This window comes from Limanda limanda, chromosome 12, assembly GCF_963576545.1.
Source record: "Limanda limanda chromosome 12, fLimLim1.1, whole genome shotgun sequence".
Classification (NCBI taxonomy): domain Eukaryota; kingdom Metazoa; phylum Chordata; class Actinopteri; order Pleuronectiformes; family Pleuronectidae; genus Limanda; species Limanda limanda.
In genome coordinates, this window is record NC_083647.1 from 8,042,478 (window position 1) to 8,063,936 (window position 21,459).

Here is a 21,459-nt window from a genome sequence, read left to right on the forward strand (position 1 = left end):
TTCCCATTCAAAACATCCACTGTCCTGTATAATGCCACTCAGTCTTCAATTCAAACCTAACCACCCTCTTGAGGCGGCACGCATAATCATGTACACCACACACGTACGTGCAACTCCAAACAAGTAACCAGTATTTTCCGTGGCATCAAGGAATGCACTGGAACAAACATGATACATTCTCCTGAAGGCCACCATGAAACCAGTTGGCCTTCTTGTTTCTCTGTCTGAGCTGCTTTGGGGATGTAGGCCTCCTGGTATAGGCTATATTTGAAGGGGGGGGGGGGGGTCCAGGGTTCAGTTGAAATACCAGAAACAGCGTGACACTCATCCGCTGAAATTGGAGATGGGGTCAAAGCCACCAGCCCCCCACCTCACCCTGACCCTCTCCAACACAAACACATATGGATCTGCGTAAATCAGCTGATAGTGAATTTGTGTTCCTCATGGGTTTCCATGAGATGCATAGATTGGGTAAATATCTTGTGATCGATCACTTGTGTACTTTTACACTAAATCTTACAGAGATCTTTATATTGTACGGTGCAGATTTAAAGTGGTATAAATAAAACTGCAACCACAATGACAAATAAGGTTGCCTAAAAACTACAGATGCAACAGGTGCAATATGATACCTTATTGCACTGTGTGATTGTGTGAGAGCTTGTGGTTGAATGCAAAGTGGCATGTGCCCTAAGGATTCTTCCACTGAGTATATATTTACCCCGTCTTTACCCCACATCACAGGCAAAACACATACACACATAGAAGAAAAATGCAGGTCTGGTTTGGACTCTGTCATTTCTCATTTTAACACACTCTGGCTTCTCTGATCCGTCATTTCTAAAACATAGAATTTAGGGCATTGGCTAAACTCTTAGCTATACTCTTTGCTACTTTTGGTCATATTTTGTTTATAATTCAACATTTTGATCAAGATCTATAGAATGGTCAGCAATGCACCTTGACATTGGCTGCCACCCGCCAATAAAGAAGAAGAAGAAGAAGAAGAAGAAGAAGAAGAAGAAGAAGAAGAAGAAGAAGAAGAAGAAGAAGAAGAAGAAGAAGAAGAAGAAGAAGAAGAAGAGCTATAGATGATTTGGATATGTCATTTTTTTATTATATTGCCAGATCTGGCAGTTGGTTGCACCTATTTGCATGGTGAGTAAGTGCCATGGGTCTTCTGTGCAGGGAGTGTTCTACAGCACTGAGAATAACCCTCTGTCAATATGTGAGTCACTGAACCTACTGTGGTCTTTTGTCTTTAATTTACAAATCACCTGCTGAGACGAGAAGAATGAAAACATCAGGAGAAAATCCCTGTTTTATTCGTGTGCCTGACAATGTGTTTAATGTTATTATAATCCCTGCTTCACACACACGCACACACACACACACACGCACACACACACACACACACACGCACGCACACACACACACACACACACACACACACACACACACACACTGTCATCTGTTGCTTCATCTATTATCTCATCACATCAGGAATTTTGCGGGAAATGAGAGCAAAAGAGGAAGTGGTCATTCGACACCGAGGAGTCATCGTCACACCGAGGAGTCATCGTCACACCTCTAGACGATCTTTGACAGGAGCCGTCGCCTAGCAACCAGCCACAACAAACTCCGGAGAACTCAGCACCGACATGCTCACGTTAGCTTAGCGGCAAACTCAGGATGTGAGGAAGGAACCAGGCTGAAAACAGTCTTCCTAATTTGAGCGGAAAATGGTGAAACAGACGATACAGATATTCGGTCGCATTAAACCCACAAAGAGAACGACAGCGGTGAGTTCGCAGCTGAAATGCAACTTTTGAACACAACTCTGTTTCTATTGACATCAATGCTAGTGTTGCTAGGATGTGCAGCAAGTGATAGCGTCACACAAACGAGGTCTTGTCGGTCACAAAGCACCGTGGTTCAAGGTCCCATCGCGTCAATTAACATCCACCTACTACATTCAGCCACCAGGTGGCTTTTGGCCAGCAGTCATGTCGTCCATCTTTGTATACAATCTACTATTAAAACCATTTCAAGTAAGCACCTCTATTGACAAATAGTGTGGAACCATGTGTTAAAAACATTAAGGTAAACTATGCTGAGCAGGTGTTAAATTCACTGTAAGTGTCAGTCACAAACAGTGACAAACCAACCTACTGGTAGTTATTTTTCTGATAAAATACTCACAAGCCTGCTCTTTTTTTTTAATACTTGCTATCAGATATGAGATTTCCTCATTGGGCACATATGTCAAAAAGCAAATTTTCCAAACTGAAACACCACTGGCAAAGTACGTTCTTCTCACTGAAGCTCTGTTTATTGTCTGAGCACAGCAGCTGATGGAAGCAATAATTAAATTACTTTGAGGGTTTCAGTTGCACTTTAGCTTTAGCCGACAGATTACAGCAAAATGCAATGTGCTACCAACTCCTCCGGGCTTTTTGAAGTTGACTCTTTTTTTTTTGGTCTGTTTGATGTTTGATGTGAAGAAAGCAGTGCAGAGGCGGTGAGAAATCGATACTGCAGGTAGGCCGACAATGAAAAACAATCTGATCATTTAGGTCTCATTGTATCTTTTATCACTCTTACCCTGGGGCTTGTAACTGCATCAATGTCCACTGAAAACGTATGTCAGAACATACTGTGCGTCCAAGCCCGAGCAGGGGGGTGTTTAAACAACCCAACCTTACTTTAAATGTCCTTCCCTGCTATAGGGAAATCTATATTGGTTTACAGTTTCTACTGTCTACCCTAAGGCTTTGGCTTTGGGTTTGGCTCTGGTATCAGAGGTGAATTTGCAGCGCTTGTCTACATTGTTCAGTGAGCATTTTTGGATGTTCAGTTATTTTTCTTGCCATAGATTTATGATCATAAAAATATGCAAACTTCTTATTTTACATTTTGGAGCCTGCAGTACACATACCAGAAGTGACCAAGTCATATTTAAAACCTGACATGTATCGTCTCTGTGTTTAATTCGGACTTCGTCTATGGTACCACATAATATCAACACACAAATCATAGATCATGTAGTGGACTAGTCTTTAAATACAGCACTGTGGATGGATTTTCGTTGCCGTTTATGTTGTCCTGTTTTATTGACAGGCATTCTCCCACTGTGGTTTTGACTGTACTGTTGTCTCTGGCTCCCTCAGGTGTACTCTGTGGCCATTGAGGAGAAGACAGGTGCCTCTCTGGAGTTCACAGTGCCAAGAGACTTAGCTGATGGCTTTGTTAACAACAAGAGGGAGTGCTACAAGTTCAGGTAGAGGCTGACACTGATAGTACACTTTATATTTGATTCATCTCCCAAATCATTTGTTTTATCTAAATTTAACTGTTGGGGTCTTTGAAGTACACCATACTGATTTACATTGTTTTTCATATCTGGCTATACTTAGTAGTGATTGAAGTGCAAACTGTTATATCTGCTTTTCTACATACCTTAGAGGGATCTCTATATCCTCTTTCCACCAGCACCAGACTAATTATAGACAAATAAAAATATAACTACATATCCACATGTAGTGTCTTTATATCTGTATGATTAGCCACAATCTTAAATGAATATACAGCACCAGAGCAATGAATGGCATTTGATTTCACTCACGGTTAAGTTGAAATCCACAGGAGTAATGTAAATGTGGAAAAAGAACAAATACAGATAAAGCAAGGTATGTCATCCACCAGAATTTGAGGGTTGCATAAAAACTTTTTCCCATGAATAATTCATCCAGCAGTTCTGTCAGTGCAGAGCCAGGACATCTGTTTAACGCTGTTGGTGAAAGCTGCAGCCTTATATACACTCTTGGCAGGGCCCATGCCACGCTTCCAAGCCCTAAATTCACAGTTAGGGAGTCAGACGGCAGCGGACACAGAGAGCCTTTGAAAACCACAGAGTCTTATAATAGCCGGTGGAGGTTCCCTTGTGCCCTTGTAGAAATAAAATGTCCACTTTTAACAATCTCCATGGGCGGATTTCTCTTGCATCTCTCTCATCTTTTTCTGTGGGATAAAAGCACGTCGGGGTTGAGACTGCTTTAGAAAACAGAATGACTAAACTCCTCCTTATTCACTTGGGAAATGAAATCGACTCTTTTTGTGCCTATTCAGTACGGCTGCGGGTAACTGTGGTGAGCCTTGGATGTTTGAGATTAACCAGCAACATATATTTTGACTATATGTTACATGGTTGTAAATGAGGTAAAAGATGTATGCTCCTCCTTGTTGTGTTCTGTCAAAGATGTGATGTTGATCCTGTCTTTGTTCTTTTCTCTTTTGTCCAGATACCAAAAAGTGTTTGATCAAGCGGTCAAACAAGAAGAGATATTTCAAAACATTGCCAAACCAGTTGCAGACAGGTAAGATCTTAATAACATTGTACTACTCAAACTGAAAGATGCAAACACATGATTGTTTGAATGCCAAGTAATATATAATGAACCCTTTGTCAACCCTCTCAACGTCAACACATTATCCTGCTTATAAATGAGAAATGATCACTGACCTCTTATGCCCAGCAGTGCTCATCTTTTCATGTTGTGGTCGGGCCACACAGGCTTTACCCAGCCCTGTTGACAGGAAGTCAGTAAAGCTCAGCTTTCATTTAAGATGGAAATGGAGGGTGTCAGTGATTTTTGGCATGTTTTACATACTTAAACCACTAAGTGGACTGAGCTGGCAGGCAAGATGGCACGCTGTGGCATTGTGAGTGTGAGAACATGTACCAGCCACAACACAGAGCTGTACAAGATGCTGTAGCTGCTTACTCAGTTTGAGCTGTTTAATTAGTCATGCACAAGGATTCATTAGATTAACCTACAGAAACATCAGGCCATCAGATCAACTGTGTAAAGTAATTGATTAATACCACTGAATTTATTGCAAATAAGTAGAACACAAGGGTCTCAATTGAATTTAGAATCTTAAATATGTCTATAAATGGATTCAAACAATATATTGGACTGATTTTATTTGCAGGTAAATCAGGCACATTTTCTCACTTATTATCTAATGGTCACTATAGCCAATTGATCCAGTTATTTGATGGTTAATTGAATAAAGCAGAAATTCCCATGCCATCCATTTCTACCAGATCAATAACTCTAACTTCTGTTGAATCGAAAAATGTTTTTACTATGGACCCCTTGTGGTAATATGTTTTGCATTTACATTTCATGTTTTTCATCACTTAATCAGCATAATTGTGTCTCAGTGAGGAAATTCAATTCAATGCTGCCTCACCCCTGAAACTAAAAAACAGTAAACTCTTACTGTCCCTAACATATCGTCCCACCCTGCCTGAACATCTAGTTTAAATCAGGACTGACATCCAAAAGAGAAAACAGCAAACAGAGCAGGATTTACTGGGGATGTGTTGATTGAGTCACGTAACCCAGGTTCTTCCTCTCGCTGCCTCCATGCTGTCCTCATGTCTCAGGTTCACCCCACCATCTTCACAGCATTCCACTCCAGGCTTCTTCGTCACACTACGGCCTATTTGTGGAGCCTCACAAGTGCTTTGCATTATCAGTGTTGTTAGGAGACATATAAACAACATGGTGAGACGTCTGGAATTGACCTGACTCACACAGGCTCACACGGGTTCACTGACTTAGGTATTCGGTTGCCCTCCCCAGCCAACACTTCCCCCCTTTGTTGTGACAGATGGTAAACATCAGGTTAAAAAATTTCAGCCACAACCAGGTTATAGCTTAGCATTTCAATTTGAGCTTGGCGTCTTATAGTCTTTGATATGACCATAATGTCTGCAGCCTTGAAGACACTAGTCCAATGTAGCCATGGCCCGTCTTTTGTCCCTATTAGACATTTCTTACTGAAACCTCAGGTCCTCGATCCCTGTTTGGTCACTGAAGTTTTAAGCTTTTAAATTCAAATCTATTTTATTCGTATAGAGCTAATTAACAACATACAGTGTCAGACTGCTTGATTAAGGTCAATATTATAGGGAGAAATACAACAATTTCCACATTGAGTGAGTAATTGGTGACCAAGGATAAATCTCATGCCTTGGTACAGAAATCCTGAACAGAATTAAATGTGGACTGACACAATGTTTTTCCTCCAGCCCCTGTACTCGAGAAACATTTATTCAGGTTTAGCGAAGAGTGACTCTGGATCGGAGCAGTCACCGCACAAAGACTTCGCTTCATGCACACAGGCGCCTATCTTCTCAACTACCAATAACTGTCAGGTTGTTGTTTTGGTTGGTTCTCAGTCATACTTTACGCAGTTTAGCCAAAAGCTCTAACTCGTTTACTTACGCACTAGTCTCTGTCTCTGCTGTGGTGTAACCCAAACCAGTCATTTCTACCCCAAAACAGTAGTTCAAAAACAAACCAGCATTAATGTCGCCAGGAGACTAAGAGCCAATGTAATGATGTCGGCCTGGCAAAGCAACCCCTCTATCTTCAGTGTAATTCCATTGCACAAGGCTGTGAAACCTGCTGCCCACATTTAAAGAAGAAACTCGGTCTGTCTAGTTTTATCTGTAGCAGTGTTACCTGAGAAAGGTTGAACACACTGCTTCTCATACAGAGACCAATGATCCTCTGGATGACAAGTTGCCAATCTCCAGGAAAATTGAGGTGTAAACAGGAACAAGCACTGGGGAACACCCAAGCCTCGGTGGAAAGGCCCAGCCCGCATCATTAGCACACATTTTAAACCGAACACTGAGCCTGTGTCCTTCCATCCTGCCGCCAATCAGTACCATGACTCATGCTACATTAACTGGTCAGCCAATGGCAAGCTAACTGACCACTGTTCTCATGAGTGGATGTAGTGCTTAAAAAAAACGGATAAGTCGATTTTTCCTCTCACCGTTCTCATGCAGGGTGTGGAGCTGTACAGCACACAGGAAGGCAAACCCACACACCGCTCAAATACTGGGTCGCCAGCTCCGTTAGAATAAGCAAGAGGCTTAAATTTGTTTATAATTCATCTTAAAAAATATAGTGTTGAGATATCCTTTTCCTTGCAGTTGGCGGCTCAGTTTTATTATTACCTTTTATCCAAGCTTGTGTGTCAGAGAACCTACTCCAGCCCTGTGGAGATTTTGGCTGTGAGACTATTTTAATATTTCTTCCTGGTTTGTTTCCAACGCTACACAACAGAGGGGCTTTTCTATGCCAATTTAATCTGCCTCTCGGGAATACTGTCATTTTAGATTTAGGTTCAATCGGAGCGAGATACCATTGGTTTCCATTGACTGGTGCACGTGCAGAAAGGCAGCCCACTGCCAAACCAAAACTTAGCGGGCCCCTGTCTCCTTGAGCGGGTTTGGGCTCCTTCCTTCACTCCGAGACATTTCTTCCTCCCTGGCAGATCGTCTGTCGCCATAGCAGCTCTCCGCTCTCTGCCATTTATTCCTGTGGATTTGAAGTGTCAGATTCAATTCACTCAGACCGTCGCAGGGATACACTTGACACTCATGAGCACTGTGGCAAATTATATTACAGTGATGTCATTGGAGGCACATGATACAAACAAGCAACGGTTATATTTACAGACAGATGGATTTTTGTCTCAGCAAGTCATAACATATTGATGCTGTATTTCAGCAAGTCATAACATATTGATGCTTTATTTTATCCTGGGCTTTACTTTGAACTCTTGATAATGATTTTTATCTATAAGCTCACTGTTGTCTGGTTCCATATAGTGAGTATTTTCTTTTAAATACCAGTTGTGATACACTGTTCGGTTCCAGGCACATCAAATGTCATAGTTGTAAAAGGTTCTTATTCTATGTTCTATTTTATCAATGGTCAACTTGGCAGTAGGAACAGATTGGACGAAGGAGAAAATAGTAATTTTGAACAATGTATAGAGATAAGGAATATATCTATAGATAATTAAATCTGGTTTATATAAAATATGATAAATAAATGATATACAATGTATATTCTTGGTGTGGTTTGTATTCATAAGAACGTAATGTTTTCATTGTTCATGAGCTAGATTATCTACATTTACTGTATGTATTTTAAATTTGAACAACACCCTCAAAAGTTTGCATTCTGGGAAGTGCAGGAAACCATTTCCCAGAATTAATGTCCACAAGAAACAGGTACACAGCAGGAAAAGCATGTTTGTTCACTAGCATTACAGTAGAAAAGGTAGTAGACTAAAAGGATCAGCCACTGATCTCAGGCAGGTGCTAAATGTAGATCTGTGTCATTGGTATGTTTGACTTTAAATACAGAAAAACTCACAACAACATAATCAACCGATGGGATTATTCGCCTAAAATAAACGATCAGGTGTTAATGTGTTTCTTTGTGTCTCTCTGTGTGTGTGTGTGTGTGTGTGTGTGTTTGTGGGTCTACAGTGTATTAGCTGGTTATAATGGCACCATATTTGCCTACGGGCAGACGGGCAGTGGGAAGACCTTCACCATCACAGGAGGGGCCGAGCGTTACAGTGATCGAGGCATTATTCCACGCACCCTCTCGTACCTGTATCAATGCTTCTGCCAGGTCAGCAACATGATTTGACTGTTGTTTTAAAATGAATGTTTCAGTTTAACTGATTAACCGACCACATACAGTGAATCTAGCAAATTGTACATTAGTATCTGACTGGATTCTTTCTACCATAATTTCATTATCAAAAACATTTGGTTATACCTAGTCTCATCTATATGTGCATGTTTTTGCTCCACAGGACAGCAGCATGGTTTATACCGTACACATCTCCTACCTGGAGATCTACAACGACACGGGATATGACCTTCTGGACTCCAGACAGGAGGCCTCCCGACTGGAAGACCTACCGTCAGTGTTCTTTCTCTTTGCTTTTTTTGCTGCAGACGCTTCAGGAATGCGATTAGCTCAGAAAATGTCAACAGTCTTACAGTGCAGTGTATATTTCGCTTCTGATAATTTCATGCACGGGTGCGTGTGTTATTTTAAAGTTGAGGAGACCAATCAGCACTGGGTCCATTATTCTCCCAAACACTTGTGGGTTTAGTTGAGCCTTTTTCCCCCACAGCCATTTGTCAGCCTGGCCCAGAGTCACTGTGTGGTGAAATACGGAGACTCTCGTATTTACCACCCCACTATGAACTGCCAACTGACATAATGGGACTGTGGGACAGCAATGGATGTGGTCAACCTGGGCAGACTAGGCCATTGGAGTGGAGGGCATGGGTCATGTGGATAAATAGCTTATATTCATAGCCGCTCACCGCTGCAGCTGCTCTGAGGGAAATTCAATTTTATATCCATCTACCTCTTATTTTACTAATTTCATGCCATTCTTTCTGATTCTCTCTTTGCCTTTCCCATGTCTGTGCCACTTTCTCTGTCTGTCTGTTCATTCTGTGTCATCCTGCTATATTTCCAGCTTTTTCTTTGTTTTTATCAATCTATCTCTGCATCTACAAATTTCATCTATCCGGTGGTTTGTCAGTCCATTATCTTGATGTCATTCATAGCTTACCTGTTGTCATACTCATTGCTTTTTCATCTCAAAGCTGACTTTGGACCTCCAGGCAGGACATCGTCGCGGTACATCATTTTTGGTGTTTGCTGTTTCTTGTACCAGTTCCATTTCAGTTTTCTCTCTCTTCTTACAGAAAATCCAGCTCAAGGTTTAGATGCCCACAAATCACAGTCTGCTGCAAATAGACAGTGCCCGTCGTTAACCATGCTCTGGCCACACTTGCTGATTCAAGGAGAAGCTGAGGCAGTTACAAAGTTTCTCTCTTTCACTGCCTTCAAAATCTATTCTCTTCTTTTTGATATTCTTGCATTCATTTTATCCCCCTGGTTCACTTATTGTCTCCGTCTGTGCTCTATTTCCATAATGCGTTCAGCACTCCGCCCTCTGTATGTTCAAAAGTCTGTTTTGTAAATACATTTAAATGGATCTGTATAATTTTTTTACATTTGTATAAAAATACAACAATTAGATCCTATTTAGGGTTGATGGGGCTGTTTGGGAAAATAATCCTCCTAGGACACAGTCTTTAATCACGCTGAGACTTAATACTGCTTTATCAAACGACCTCAATTACCTACACATGTTGACACAATTATCTACATGTGTTCCCGAGTCACTCCGCCCTCTCTGACATCTCCATCCAGTAGCCAAACTGTCACAACCCTGGTGGTATGATAGAAGTGATGTGGTAAGATCACAGGAGTCTATTCATAGCCAACTCCTTCCAGCACACTGTGTTCCATGGGGCCTGTTGCGGCTTCAACTCAATCACCTGTTTGTTTTTAAAAGCAAGCCCTGTCTGTTATCACGTTATGAACCCCCGGACAGATAAAGCACGTGTCAGCCCGGGTCGCAGCCCACGCCGAATTGCAGATGTGGTTTGTTTGGATTTAGAGCCGAGCGAGGCCAAGTCAATTTGAGGAAAATAGATGACATAACAGACATAATTAGTAATAGTCTTGTAATTGCCTTGGTGTTGGATTATTTGGGTTCTGACTGGATTTGTCGTGATTTGTCATCTTTTTGTTTTCATAATCTGAAGTTAATTTATTATGCTTGAATTTCCTGTAGTAAAGTTTCTGGGTTTTTTTCTTACTTTTTCCAGAAGGGTAATGATTATGGAGGATTCAGACCAGAATGTTCATCTAAGGAACCTGTCGCTGCAGCAGTCATCCAATGAGGAGGAGGCTCTGAATCTACTTTTCCTGGGAGACACCAATCGCATGATCGCAGAAGTAAGAATTTCTTCTCTACACAACAGAAATGTTTAATATGACCTCAGCTTTTAAGTCGCACTACATCAATGCGTCAGTGGTTTTAGTCAGGACCCTAAACAGCAACCACTCCCAGGGTAAATGGCATAAAGGTTAGTTTCTGGCCATGAATGTAATGGACATTCTAAAAGCTACCTTAGGACCCTTCTAAAATATTATTTTGGTCCCCTGTGGTCCCTTTTACCATGTGTTTTCTAGTAAAACCAAGCATTCTCTCTGTAATTTCTGTTTATGTTGGTTTTTTCTACTCTCAGACACACAGACTCCCCATGCTGATGAGACATGCGGTGGGCCAGCTTTTGCTTTGCAACCTGAGGTTTGGAGCAAAAGGCCTGAGCTCACCTTGTTTACTCTTGTTGCCGGATTGTATGTAAATAGCAGACAGTAAAAGTGAACGGGATAATCAGGTTTCAGTCAGAGATTCGCTTTTTCACTTCTGACAAGTCGGTTTCTGTTGTGGCTGCAGGATTCTTCCATTAAACAAAATCAGTGCAAAAGAAGTGGTTGTGGGATGTAAGATGGAATTTGGAGATGGTTTAAGTAGCTAGTAGCCTGTCACCGTACTTGTAGTGCATGAAAACGTGCATCACAAGTAATTCACATATTCCACCGAACACAGGCCATCACCAAAACAACATTGCACTTGTTTTGTTTTTCCTTGAGGATACACTTTTACAACAGAGTCCACTGTTGTAAAATCCAGAGAAAATGTTTTAGTAGAAACACATTCCTGGATCTTACATTTGTTTATCAAGGCGTTGCAATGCTCAGCAGGGAGCCCCCAGCGTAGTCCACCCACTCAGAGACTTTGGTGAACTCAAAAAAAGTAGATTTCCCTCGAGCGTAAAGCAAACAAAGAAGCATGATGGATAATTTAGCACTGCCAGAATCCTCCCAGAAGTCCCTGCTCCTCATGGACCTTCGATAAAGTTAAAGTAGTACTTTCTTTGTTCTCCTGCTCACAACCATGTGGACAAAATATGACACATCCATTCACACCACACTCTGCAGACCATGAGCTCACTCACTCGGAGACCTGGCAATCCCCTCTGCACTTTTATTGGACAGGAAATAAAATGCACCTTCTCAACTCTTCACCCTTCCTTTTGCCTCACATGGGAAAACGTTCCCCTCATCTGGTTTAAGGTCTGCATCCTTGTTTCTTCTCTTCACATCTGCGGGTGAACAGCCTGGACCTCTCCCCTTCCTTCTACATCCTAAAAGCCTCTTGGCAGAAAATTCACTCTCAAAATCTTTTGAATCAGTAAACCTCTAATAGTTTCGGTAGCACAAATTGCCCCTTTTATGCTGCATCACTTTATCACTGTGTGTGGTCAGCATTGTGTCGAGAGTGAAGGAAGTGACTCCACGGAGGTTGTTTTGTTCTGTTGTTTTCCACAACTAAGGCATATGTTAATGCTCCTTTGTGGATACGGTTCCCTCTGTGGACATGCACACAGTATGTTTACCTTTTCAATATACATACTGTATTTTATCTGCTCTTGGCTATTTGGGTTATACGAGGACTCCTAAAAGATCCTTATCATTCTGGTGATATCAAAACGAAATTATTTTGGTGCACATTAACCCCTTAAAATCTGGGCTTTTGACAGGCCAACTGTGTGTGTATTTGACTGTTATCAATGGGTGCTGGTTTGCATTCCCACTGAATTCTGCCGCCAAGGAGGTTATTCTTTCCCCCCTGTCCATTTCTTAGTTGGCTTGTATGCTTGTTTGTTTGTTATCAAGATTATGCCAAAACTGCTGAATGCATTACCATGAAACTACCATGGAAGGATGTGGTGTCGGTCAGGAAAGAACCCATTACATTTTGGTGCAGATCTCTATCAGGGTTTTCTCTCTGAACTTTGCGAGATAGGCCCTATTTTTTCCCAGGGAAAAGACTGGCATTTTAATATGTGACTTTATTTTCTTGGTGCATGTATTTCCACCAAGCAATATACTAGTATTACTTTTCCTGACTGTACATAGTGTATACATTTCTCGAAATACCACTTGACTTCGACTTGGGTCATAGGGTCATGTTACTGCCACAGTTTACAGTTCATTTTCTAAATGTTTTTTGGAAGATCAACAAAAATATTTGCATGAATAGATTCTGAATTGCGTACAACCTGGATCTCTTAATGTTAAAACACACTTAAGCAGATTAATGTTAAAGATGTCAAAATATTTACAAAGGTTTTCTCATGGTGTTTGGTGTGAGTCGGTGTTAATAGGATAGAATCTTCCCTAAACTTGATCCTGTTTGCAGTCTTGTTAGGTATGTGATCCTTTACTGTCTAAGGGGGGCTGCTTCAGATTACTTTAAGTTACCCTGTGGAGCACACATGGAGGAAAGAGATGACAGCGGTGGGTTAAGATAGTGAAAGATCTGTCAAGAGCTGTCATGACCCTTACAGGCAGGTGTTGGCACATGTATGCCAACAACAAGTCAGGGTCAGAGCACCTTTGTAGAATGAATGACCAGGAATGTCTATGAGGATGATGTTTTCCTGCAGACAGGAAAAGTGAGACATGTCCAGATCTGATCAGTTACGAATCCACAAAAGGGAAAAGAATCTCGCCAAAACCTATTTATATATACATGTACTGTATCATCATGATAAGTGTTATTTGTGACCAGGTGTGTGTACGTCTGTGGCACAAGCAAGAAAACAGAATGAAGTCCACGATCAGCGCTTTTTCACTGAGTGTCATTTCCTCTGTTTATTCTCTCAGTGAGGACCAAATGAGTAAACAATCCATCCTCCTCTAGCTAATATCGTTTGTTTGTGCAGAATGACTCATGCTCTAATTCTGTCTCTTCCTGGTCTCAAACCTGACTTCTGCTGTTTCAGTGACCATGTCAAAATCAAACTCAGCTTTCAGCCGCCACCATGTGTTTACTGCTCATCAGCTACACATGGTGCAGCTTTGATCTTCAAAACAGCACCAAAATAAAAGATTAAAAGGAAATCTGTTTTTGGTTGTTTGAATATGGAGACACCGCAGCTGGATAATAAAATTCCTGTTTCCTATTTTTGGGTATCATAATTTCAGGGGATTTCAGACGACTCTAACACAAACCTTATTGCCTCCCAACAAATCTGCAGTATTGTCCTGTTCTGCTGACTGTTCCCTCACTCCTCTACTCTATTTCTGTCGTCCCCAGACTCCCATGAACCAGGCATCGACACGTTCCCACTGTATTTTCACTGTGCATGTGTGCAGAAGGGAGCCAGGCTCAGACACCGTGCGCCGCTCCAAGCTCCACCTGGTGGACCTGGCCGGATCAGATAGAGTCAGCAAGACTGGCCTGAATGGGCAGCAGCTCACTGAGGCCAAGTACATCAACCTCTCCCTTCACTACTTGGAGCAGGTACTATACTTCTAAAGCTTTGATTGCAAGACTGAAATACGTTTTGGCATTGAATATGTTTTATTTGATCGTCTGAATGTTTCTCTACATTAAATTACACTTATTTTGATGCATACCCTGCTGATATAGGCTTCCTTATATCTTCAACTCACATGTTAATCAGAATTCACTTTAAGTTCAATGTTTATCATTGATAAAAGGTCATCTTGCCACTACTGTATTAACGGTAATGATGCTATTAGAAAGCATAAATGCATCGTTTCCTTTTCATTTCTTTCACACCACCTTTGTCTTCATTTACATGGCATTGCTCTTCTAATTCCTCTCTTCCTCAGGTGATCATTGCTTTGTCAGAGAAGCATCGCTCCCACATCCCCTACAGAAACTCCATGTTGACATCTGTGCTTAGAGACAGCCTTGGGGGCAACTGCATGACCACCATGATCGCCACTCTGGCAGTTGACAGGAGGAACCTTGATGTAAGGGCAAATTCCAAAAATGTCATGCTAGAAGTTGATTCAAAATTTGTATTCCCTGGGGAAAATGTATAAAATGACATTTTTTTTAATCTCTTTTCTTAGGAGTCCATCTCTACATGCCGCTTTGCTCAGCGCGTGGCTGTCATTAAGAACGAGGCGATATTAAATGAAGAACTGGATCCTGCCTTGGTGAGACAGCCAGACACGGCTACAAATACCAATGCTGAGCCACAGTCACACCGCAAGAGCATGACTTAATGTGCTGTTTCATTAGAGCCAGACCCTCCTCATAGCTTCCAGACCTTAAACTGATCAGCGAGTGAATAGCAGTGAGAATCCAGCTTCTAAACGTAACTAAGTGTAACCCACCATGTGCTCAAGTGTCCTCTTTAGGTTTCAGATTCCTAGTTAGTTTTTCCAGTGTCAGACAATCTGCGACAAGCAGTTTTCAACCTTGTGAAATATGGACCTCTGTCCGTCTTGAGCTACTTAGATTGCTCACAGGTTTTATTTGCGTTCTCTTTCTTGTTTACATCGGTCGAATCTTATTATGGCCTATTTTTATTGTTTCCATATCTCCCTCTTTATTACATATAATATCATAAATCTCATGTCTTAGCAGTTAAGCCACATTATCCCTTAACAATATCCTCCCTCCATCACTTTCTGCCTTTAGTTCTTGTCAAATCCTCTAAGGAGTTTATCTCCTATTGAAAGACTACACACTTTAATAATGATAGGAAATAAACTCCATCACCTTCCTGTATTGAAGCATGCCAGAAATCAGACCTGGTGGTTTTATTACAGCCCCTTGGGGAGAGATATAGTAATAAGCCATCACAGCTTTACATCCGCTTCCTCCCCTCACACCCAGATCTGCCTCAGGATCAACTGCTACTGTATTACTGCTACTAAGACTTGGCTGGCCACTTGCAAACCCCACAGAGGTATTTTTAAGAGAGTCTGCGGCCGGCCCAGTAATTGTGACAGTGTCTGGTAGCTCCAAGTTGGGTCCGGCACAGTTACAGCTTCAGGAAAACCCAAACTCCGTGGGCAAACTTCTTGTCTCTGTTTATGGCTTTTGAGTGTGTTTCTCATTTTGTTCATTGCTCCTGTCTCTCTGTCTCTCCTTCTATATCTCGCCCTGGTTTGCTAAGAAAAGGCAAAGCCAGCAGTGCAGTCGACAGATTAGAATGATGTCATTTTTTGTGGCTTGGAGTGACACTTAGACTCCTACTTTTGGCCCTAGCCATCCAAAGGCACACTCTCTATTGGACACGCCGACTGTGGTAATTGATTTGAAATCTGGAATTGGGTTTTCACAATCTTGCAGTCAGTATTTGCTACATCATTCGGACCACACACTTCCTTAATGGTCCAATGCTGTAGCCTACAGGCTACAAATGGCAATTCTTCAAACCTGATGGGAAAGCGGCCAGACCGGACGAAACGTTTAACAAGACTCTCGTGGAAAGAATGAGGTGTTGAAAGTGACCTGTGATCATAAGGAATTCAGCTACAGTGACTACACCATTTATGGTTCTGTCTCCTAGCTCCTCTGAGAGCGCTGAGGTCAATCTTAATCCTCCCGTGAGAGCAGGCTGCAGTCGTCAGAGGAGAACTGTCAACAGATACTGCATCTTCCACCTTACTTTCAGCACCTTGCATTTATTTCAAGTTGATCAACTTGAGGTTTGTGTGCAGGAGTTTGCTTTGATTTGAGTTTTATTATTGTCAAAGTCTCTGTAATCTTTAAGGCATCAGACAAGTTGATTTTAAGATATTATGCAGTTAAGTGGAGGGTAATAGAAGGCTGGTTTTTGTACATCTCATCTAAGTGTTTTTTAAGGAGACCTATTGTGCTTTTTCAGTGTCCCCCTTTCCTCTAGTATTTTATTTAGATTTTTAGACGTTCTGCCAAGTTAAACTACATTTGCCTACAGCACACCTAGTGGCTAGTCTTGCATGCCCCCATACAACGCCACGTTAATTATTAATAAGTTCCCTGATCATTAGAAAATGTAAACCTTTTTAATTAAAAACCCAAACTAAATTACGAACCTGAGCACGATATGTCTCCTTTAAGAAAGAAGGGAGTTGGCAAGTATTGCAGTGTAGTGCAATCCTCCGTGCATGGAACATAGCCCATGTGTTAAAGTGTAAAGGGAAATTATGCTTAAAAATAAGACTCAAGGTTCCACGAGAGCAGCATGTTGGTCGGTGGCATTCAACATACATGGACCGTATGCTTCCGTGGTCAGTAGCAGAGTATACAGTTTAATGTAGATTGTTTATTGCATTGAGCGGATGCTGTTTTCAAGAAAAAGAGGGATGATCTGAAGGTAGGACTGTTTCTACAAGATAGGTCAATGTTTCAAAGTTAATGATGAAACATGTTTATAGTGAACGTTTACATACCAAACAAGCAGTGTTGGTTTTCCATCACTATAACAATCTGCATGTTGCATTGTTGCACTGACATGGCTTTCCATATAGGACATGCTGACATCATCAGTCACATGTCCTGAGTCAGTTTTTATTCAGAGTGTCGGGAGACTGTTGCGGTGCTGTGGTACCAGTCTGGGCTTGGCGCTCTGAAATAGACTGCACCATTCTGCTGACCAACAACTAGTGGTCAGCTCTGGAGGATGCAGCTGGGAGACTTACATCAGACCGTGTCTTCCAAAAAAGAGATACAGGGAGCGGCTCTGGTGATGGATGGTCAGCTATGATACTCAATGTTGAAAAATATGATACAGGGCGGATTAAGGGTGAAATTTTGTTAAGTTAAGTGGCACCCACCCAAAACCGCACTGTAGGTCTGTTTCTTCTCAAGAGCATCTCGAGTTGACAATGTCTGACTGTACGACTGGTTTTGTCTTTCCATTTGTCTGCTAGAAGTGGCGGCGCTTTCCTCAGTTGGATCACTCGGTCTCAACGTTGACTTTGATTTGGTTTCACTGGCCTTTGGCTCCTTAGCAACTTTGTGTCAGAAGTGTCACTGTGTGTCTCCAGCACACAGACGCCATTTTCCTTTGTATCTGCTCTTTCCTACTGGGACAGTTCCAGTCTATCAGTCTGCTTTAGTATTTCGCAATGTGGTCAAATTGAGAGGTGATAGTTAAGTGGGATTTAAGCTGAAGGAAGAAGTGGGTCATGTGAGAAAAAGAACAATTGCCACTTGTTTCTTGGTGGTGGAGTGTGTTATTTTTTTTTTGATGTGATTTTTTTTATTACAACTGGTCTGGCATCTGCTCAGTAACTACACCAACCATTGATTTTGGTGTTGGCCTGTTTTTCCCTGACATTAACATATAATTGTACATTTCTCTTTTATATTTATTGTTCCCTTCTTGGAGAAAAGGAAAGTGTTCCAAGAAGATTTGGATTTGGCATATACACAGTTAACATCTCAAACAACAACCTGCAGAGAAATCAAGCTAAAGCGTTTATTGATGATAATCAGTCATAACAAATCCCCACACTGCTGTGGCACATTTAACCTCTTAAGATTAGCTTATATAATGAAATGTCAAACAAGGCCAGAGCTGGTCATATACTCTGTACAGTGACAATGGCTGTCTCAGACCTACGTGTTTCACTGGTGCAGACAGTACTACATGCACATTATTCCGTGCAATGATACTTTAGCCTGTTATTATCTTGATTAGGATTTTTGACTTTGATTGACCTCTTGCTGTTGCTAATGTTACTTACTGCAAATATAGTTATCTTAGTACTAAAAAGGAGCGTCTGGACTTGTTGGGATATTTTCATTTTTGTATAAATATATACAGTAACCAGATCCGGACAGCGGTTACCAAGAGCACCCAGCCTGTTGGCTCAGTGTGCAGGGCTGCAACCAAACACGTGCAGACAGACAGCAGCGAAAGGTTATATGTGCTCCTTTTTTTCCGCCACTGTAGCTAATGCTATTTTATATTTTGTTTCCTGCATTTTCTCACTGGAGCATCCAGCTGTCTGGAACCACTTAAAATTGTCTTCAAGATGCATCTGCAAGATAAGCCACAAAATCATTCTTAGAGGGATTCTCTCACCAATTGGCAGTAGCCAAATAGTATCCGTCTGCACGTGCTTGTGTCTGAGTGTCTGTCGGGCACTGTTCAAATGTGTGCATATTTACACGATGTGTGTGTACAAAGAGTTGAAGCTCTAATCCTGTGTTGTGTGTTTATTTCAGCTAATAGCACGTCTGAAAAGGGAGATCGAGTCTCTGAAGGAGGAGCTGGCCATGGTGACAGGACAGCAGAGAGATGGCCAGCTAACTGTGGAGGAGATTCAGAAGTACGTCCCTTCTTCTTCCTTGATGCATGCAGCTTGTAACATATAAATTCACAATCACATGTCTTCAATTAGTGTGGCTCAGCTTTTCCATCTTGAGATATGTGTATTATTTTATTATTTTTCAGTTTTGCATCTGTTTTGCAACTTGGCGTTAAAAATGTCTTCAACATGCCCACCCACTCATGGTGAATCCTCTTGAGCCTCTCCCTCGGACATTTGCGCTCTCACAATCAGTTCCTCCAGATGATATCAGGAGAGTTTATTTCATGTCTGAATTCTATAGGTTTTGGGAAATTCAGCAAAAGTTGGTGTGAGGGTGTGCCTTTTCCAAGCTTTGTTTAAGAGGAGGCCCGAGTTTCAGACTCAAAGAAGCCCTGCTTTAGAGGAACTCACAGCCACAGGAACATGTATATTTGTATAGCATGTACGTGTGTATATTTGAGTATAGTATTGTGACCTCAGTGAGCCAGTCACCTCAGGTCAGTGCAGATGTGTAAAGTGCTGTGTCGGCCTTTTCAGCCTTAGGACGTTTAAATGAACCTCAGACCCAGGAACGGAGCAGTCGTTTGTGGACTCCCCTTAGCACTACTCAAAACCCTGAGTCTCTTATTGAGCCCATATATTTTGTGATTTATGATGTATTTGGCTGTTACTTAAAGCGCCTCTATAACTTCTGCTGTTGGCTATGCGTCGTTGCTGAGCTGAAACCTCCTTCACTGAAGCTTAACCAGATCTAATGGAGTTTCCCGGGGCTCCTCTTCAGCCAGCTTTATTTGTCAAGCAGGGCCAGAGTTCAGGCCAGAGCTGGTTCCACTGAGGACTTGGCACATCCAGGCATGATGTATTTACAACGCCTCAGCCCCCTCAGTCCGCCTTTTTATTATTTCCTCTCTACCCGCGCGATTATCCTCGATCTCCCCCCTGTTTGTGGTCACACTCCCGGAGGGAACCTTTAATGATGTCTGTTGTGACCGCATTCACTGGACATGCTGATTTTTTTGTTGCTGTTTCCTCTCCATGTTATGTCTTGACTCATCCCCAGTGAGTGATTGCCCATATCCTGGCTTATTTTATTGTTTCACGTCCAAGCACATATACAGCATGTCCTCGAGCATATAGATTTTTTTCTTTACTGGAGATTACCTTGCTGCCTTCGGTGCTGGATCAATATGTTACCATGCAAGCTGAGGTCAATTCAAGTTTAAAATATTGGTTTTATAGGTTTGCTTCATTACATATTGTTTTACTTTGGAAAAACTACGTGGAATTAAAAAAAATGTTTTTCTCTAGAAGATATTTAACATGACATTGCACAGCATGCTCTACAATCAAACCTTTTTCAGGGGCTTGAAACGAGATGCCATGTTTGTATTTTGCCCCTTGTCATGTAAACCTAGCGTGTTTCTACGACGAACACGTAACAGCGGAAAATAAAAACCGCACGCTGTTGTGCGTGCATTGGATCCATTTGGATGGTTGCCTCCTGGTCTTTTCCAGTGGCTGGTTCCAGATTGTGAAGAACCAATGTTTGGACTATCATCTAGTGATAGTTTATCAACTGGCCGTCCGTGTGGAGCTGGAACACATGTTTTTGTAAATAGTTTTCTCTGACCAGAGCCACATTTCAAACATTAGAAGCACTTCTCAAATATAGATTTTAGTGAGTGAGTGCCTGTTTAGCCTGTTTTAAGTGTGATGGAGAAGGATTGTCGTGTAGAATTTGTAATTAATTTAAGGTTTGATGTGTTATTATACAGTCTGTGTGTGTGTGTGTGTGTGTGTGTGTGTGTGTGTGTGTGTGTGTGTGTGTGTGTGTGTCTGTGTGTGTGTGTGTGTGTGTGTGTGTGTGTGTGTGTGTGTGTGTGTGTGTGTGTGTGTGTGTGTGTGTGTGTGTGTGTGTGTGTGTGTGTGTGTGTGTGTTTGTGTGTGTGTGTGTGTCTGTCTATATCTGTGTGTTTAGGTTGGAGGAGCTTGCTAAGGCCTTTCTGGGTGACCCTGAACCAGACGTGCCTCTGTTACTGGGACCAGACATGAGGAAAATCCAATACTGTTTCTCCCTGCTGAAGGTAACATTCACTCCAGTGTTTTCATGAAACAGGGTTTGTGTGCAGGTCCCCACTGGATAGCTCTTTGTGTGTCTATGCTTTCTGTCTGTCCATCCATTATCCATACCGCATATTCTAAGGTGCTGGGGGGGTCTTGCTGAGCTTGGTTGAGAGGATAGGAACAACTTGGACAGGGTCAACATACAGAGACAGACATTCAGAGTCACGTTCACTCATTCTCTCAATCTAGAAGATATTTCCTGATATCAGGTCTTACTTCACCTCTTCATAACAAGATCAACTATGCTACTATCACAGCAGACGTCACTACAGGTTGCTATGCTAGCTTATCAAAAATACTTAGTTCTGTTGGTTAGTTCATGATTGTTCTTACTGTAAAACAGCATCACAAGAAGTCAAGTAAATATACAGATGTGATCATTGAGGTGTCAGAGCTGATTTCTTTCCTTTCCCTCCATCCATCAGCTCAG

At 41.8% G+C, this 21,459-nt stretch overlaps 1 protein-coding gene across 1 annotated transcript in view; it reads left to right on the top strand.

Annotated features, from left to right (window-relative positions):
* The first annotated feature begins 1,742 nt into the window (after positions 1-1,742).
* Positions 1,743-21,459, top strand: part of kif6 (kinesin family member 6) — a 53,207-nt gene continuing 33,490 nt past the window's right edge. Inside the window, exons 1-11 of the mRNA XM_061083297.1 lie at positions 1,743-1,802; positions 3,171-3,280; positions 4,302-4,376; positions 8,369-8,516; positions 8,704-8,813; positions 10,589-10,718; positions 13,933-14,139; positions 14,475-14,618; positions 14,721-14,807; positions 18,820-18,923; positions 20,884-20,989. Coding sequence (XP_060939280.1) covers positions 1,743-1,802; positions 3,171-3,280; positions 4,302-4,376; positions 8,369-8,516; positions 8,704-8,813; positions 10,589-10,718; positions 13,933-14,139; positions 14,475-14,618; positions 14,721-14,807; positions 18,820-18,923; positions 20,884-20,989 — 1,281 coding nt within the window. The remainder of the gene's footprint in view (positions 1,803-3,170; positions 3,281-4,301; positions 4,377-8,368; positions 8,517-8,703; positions 8,814-10,588; positions 10,719-13,932; positions 14,140-14,474; positions 14,619-14,720; positions 14,808-18,819; positions 18,924-20,883; positions 20,990-21,459) is intronic.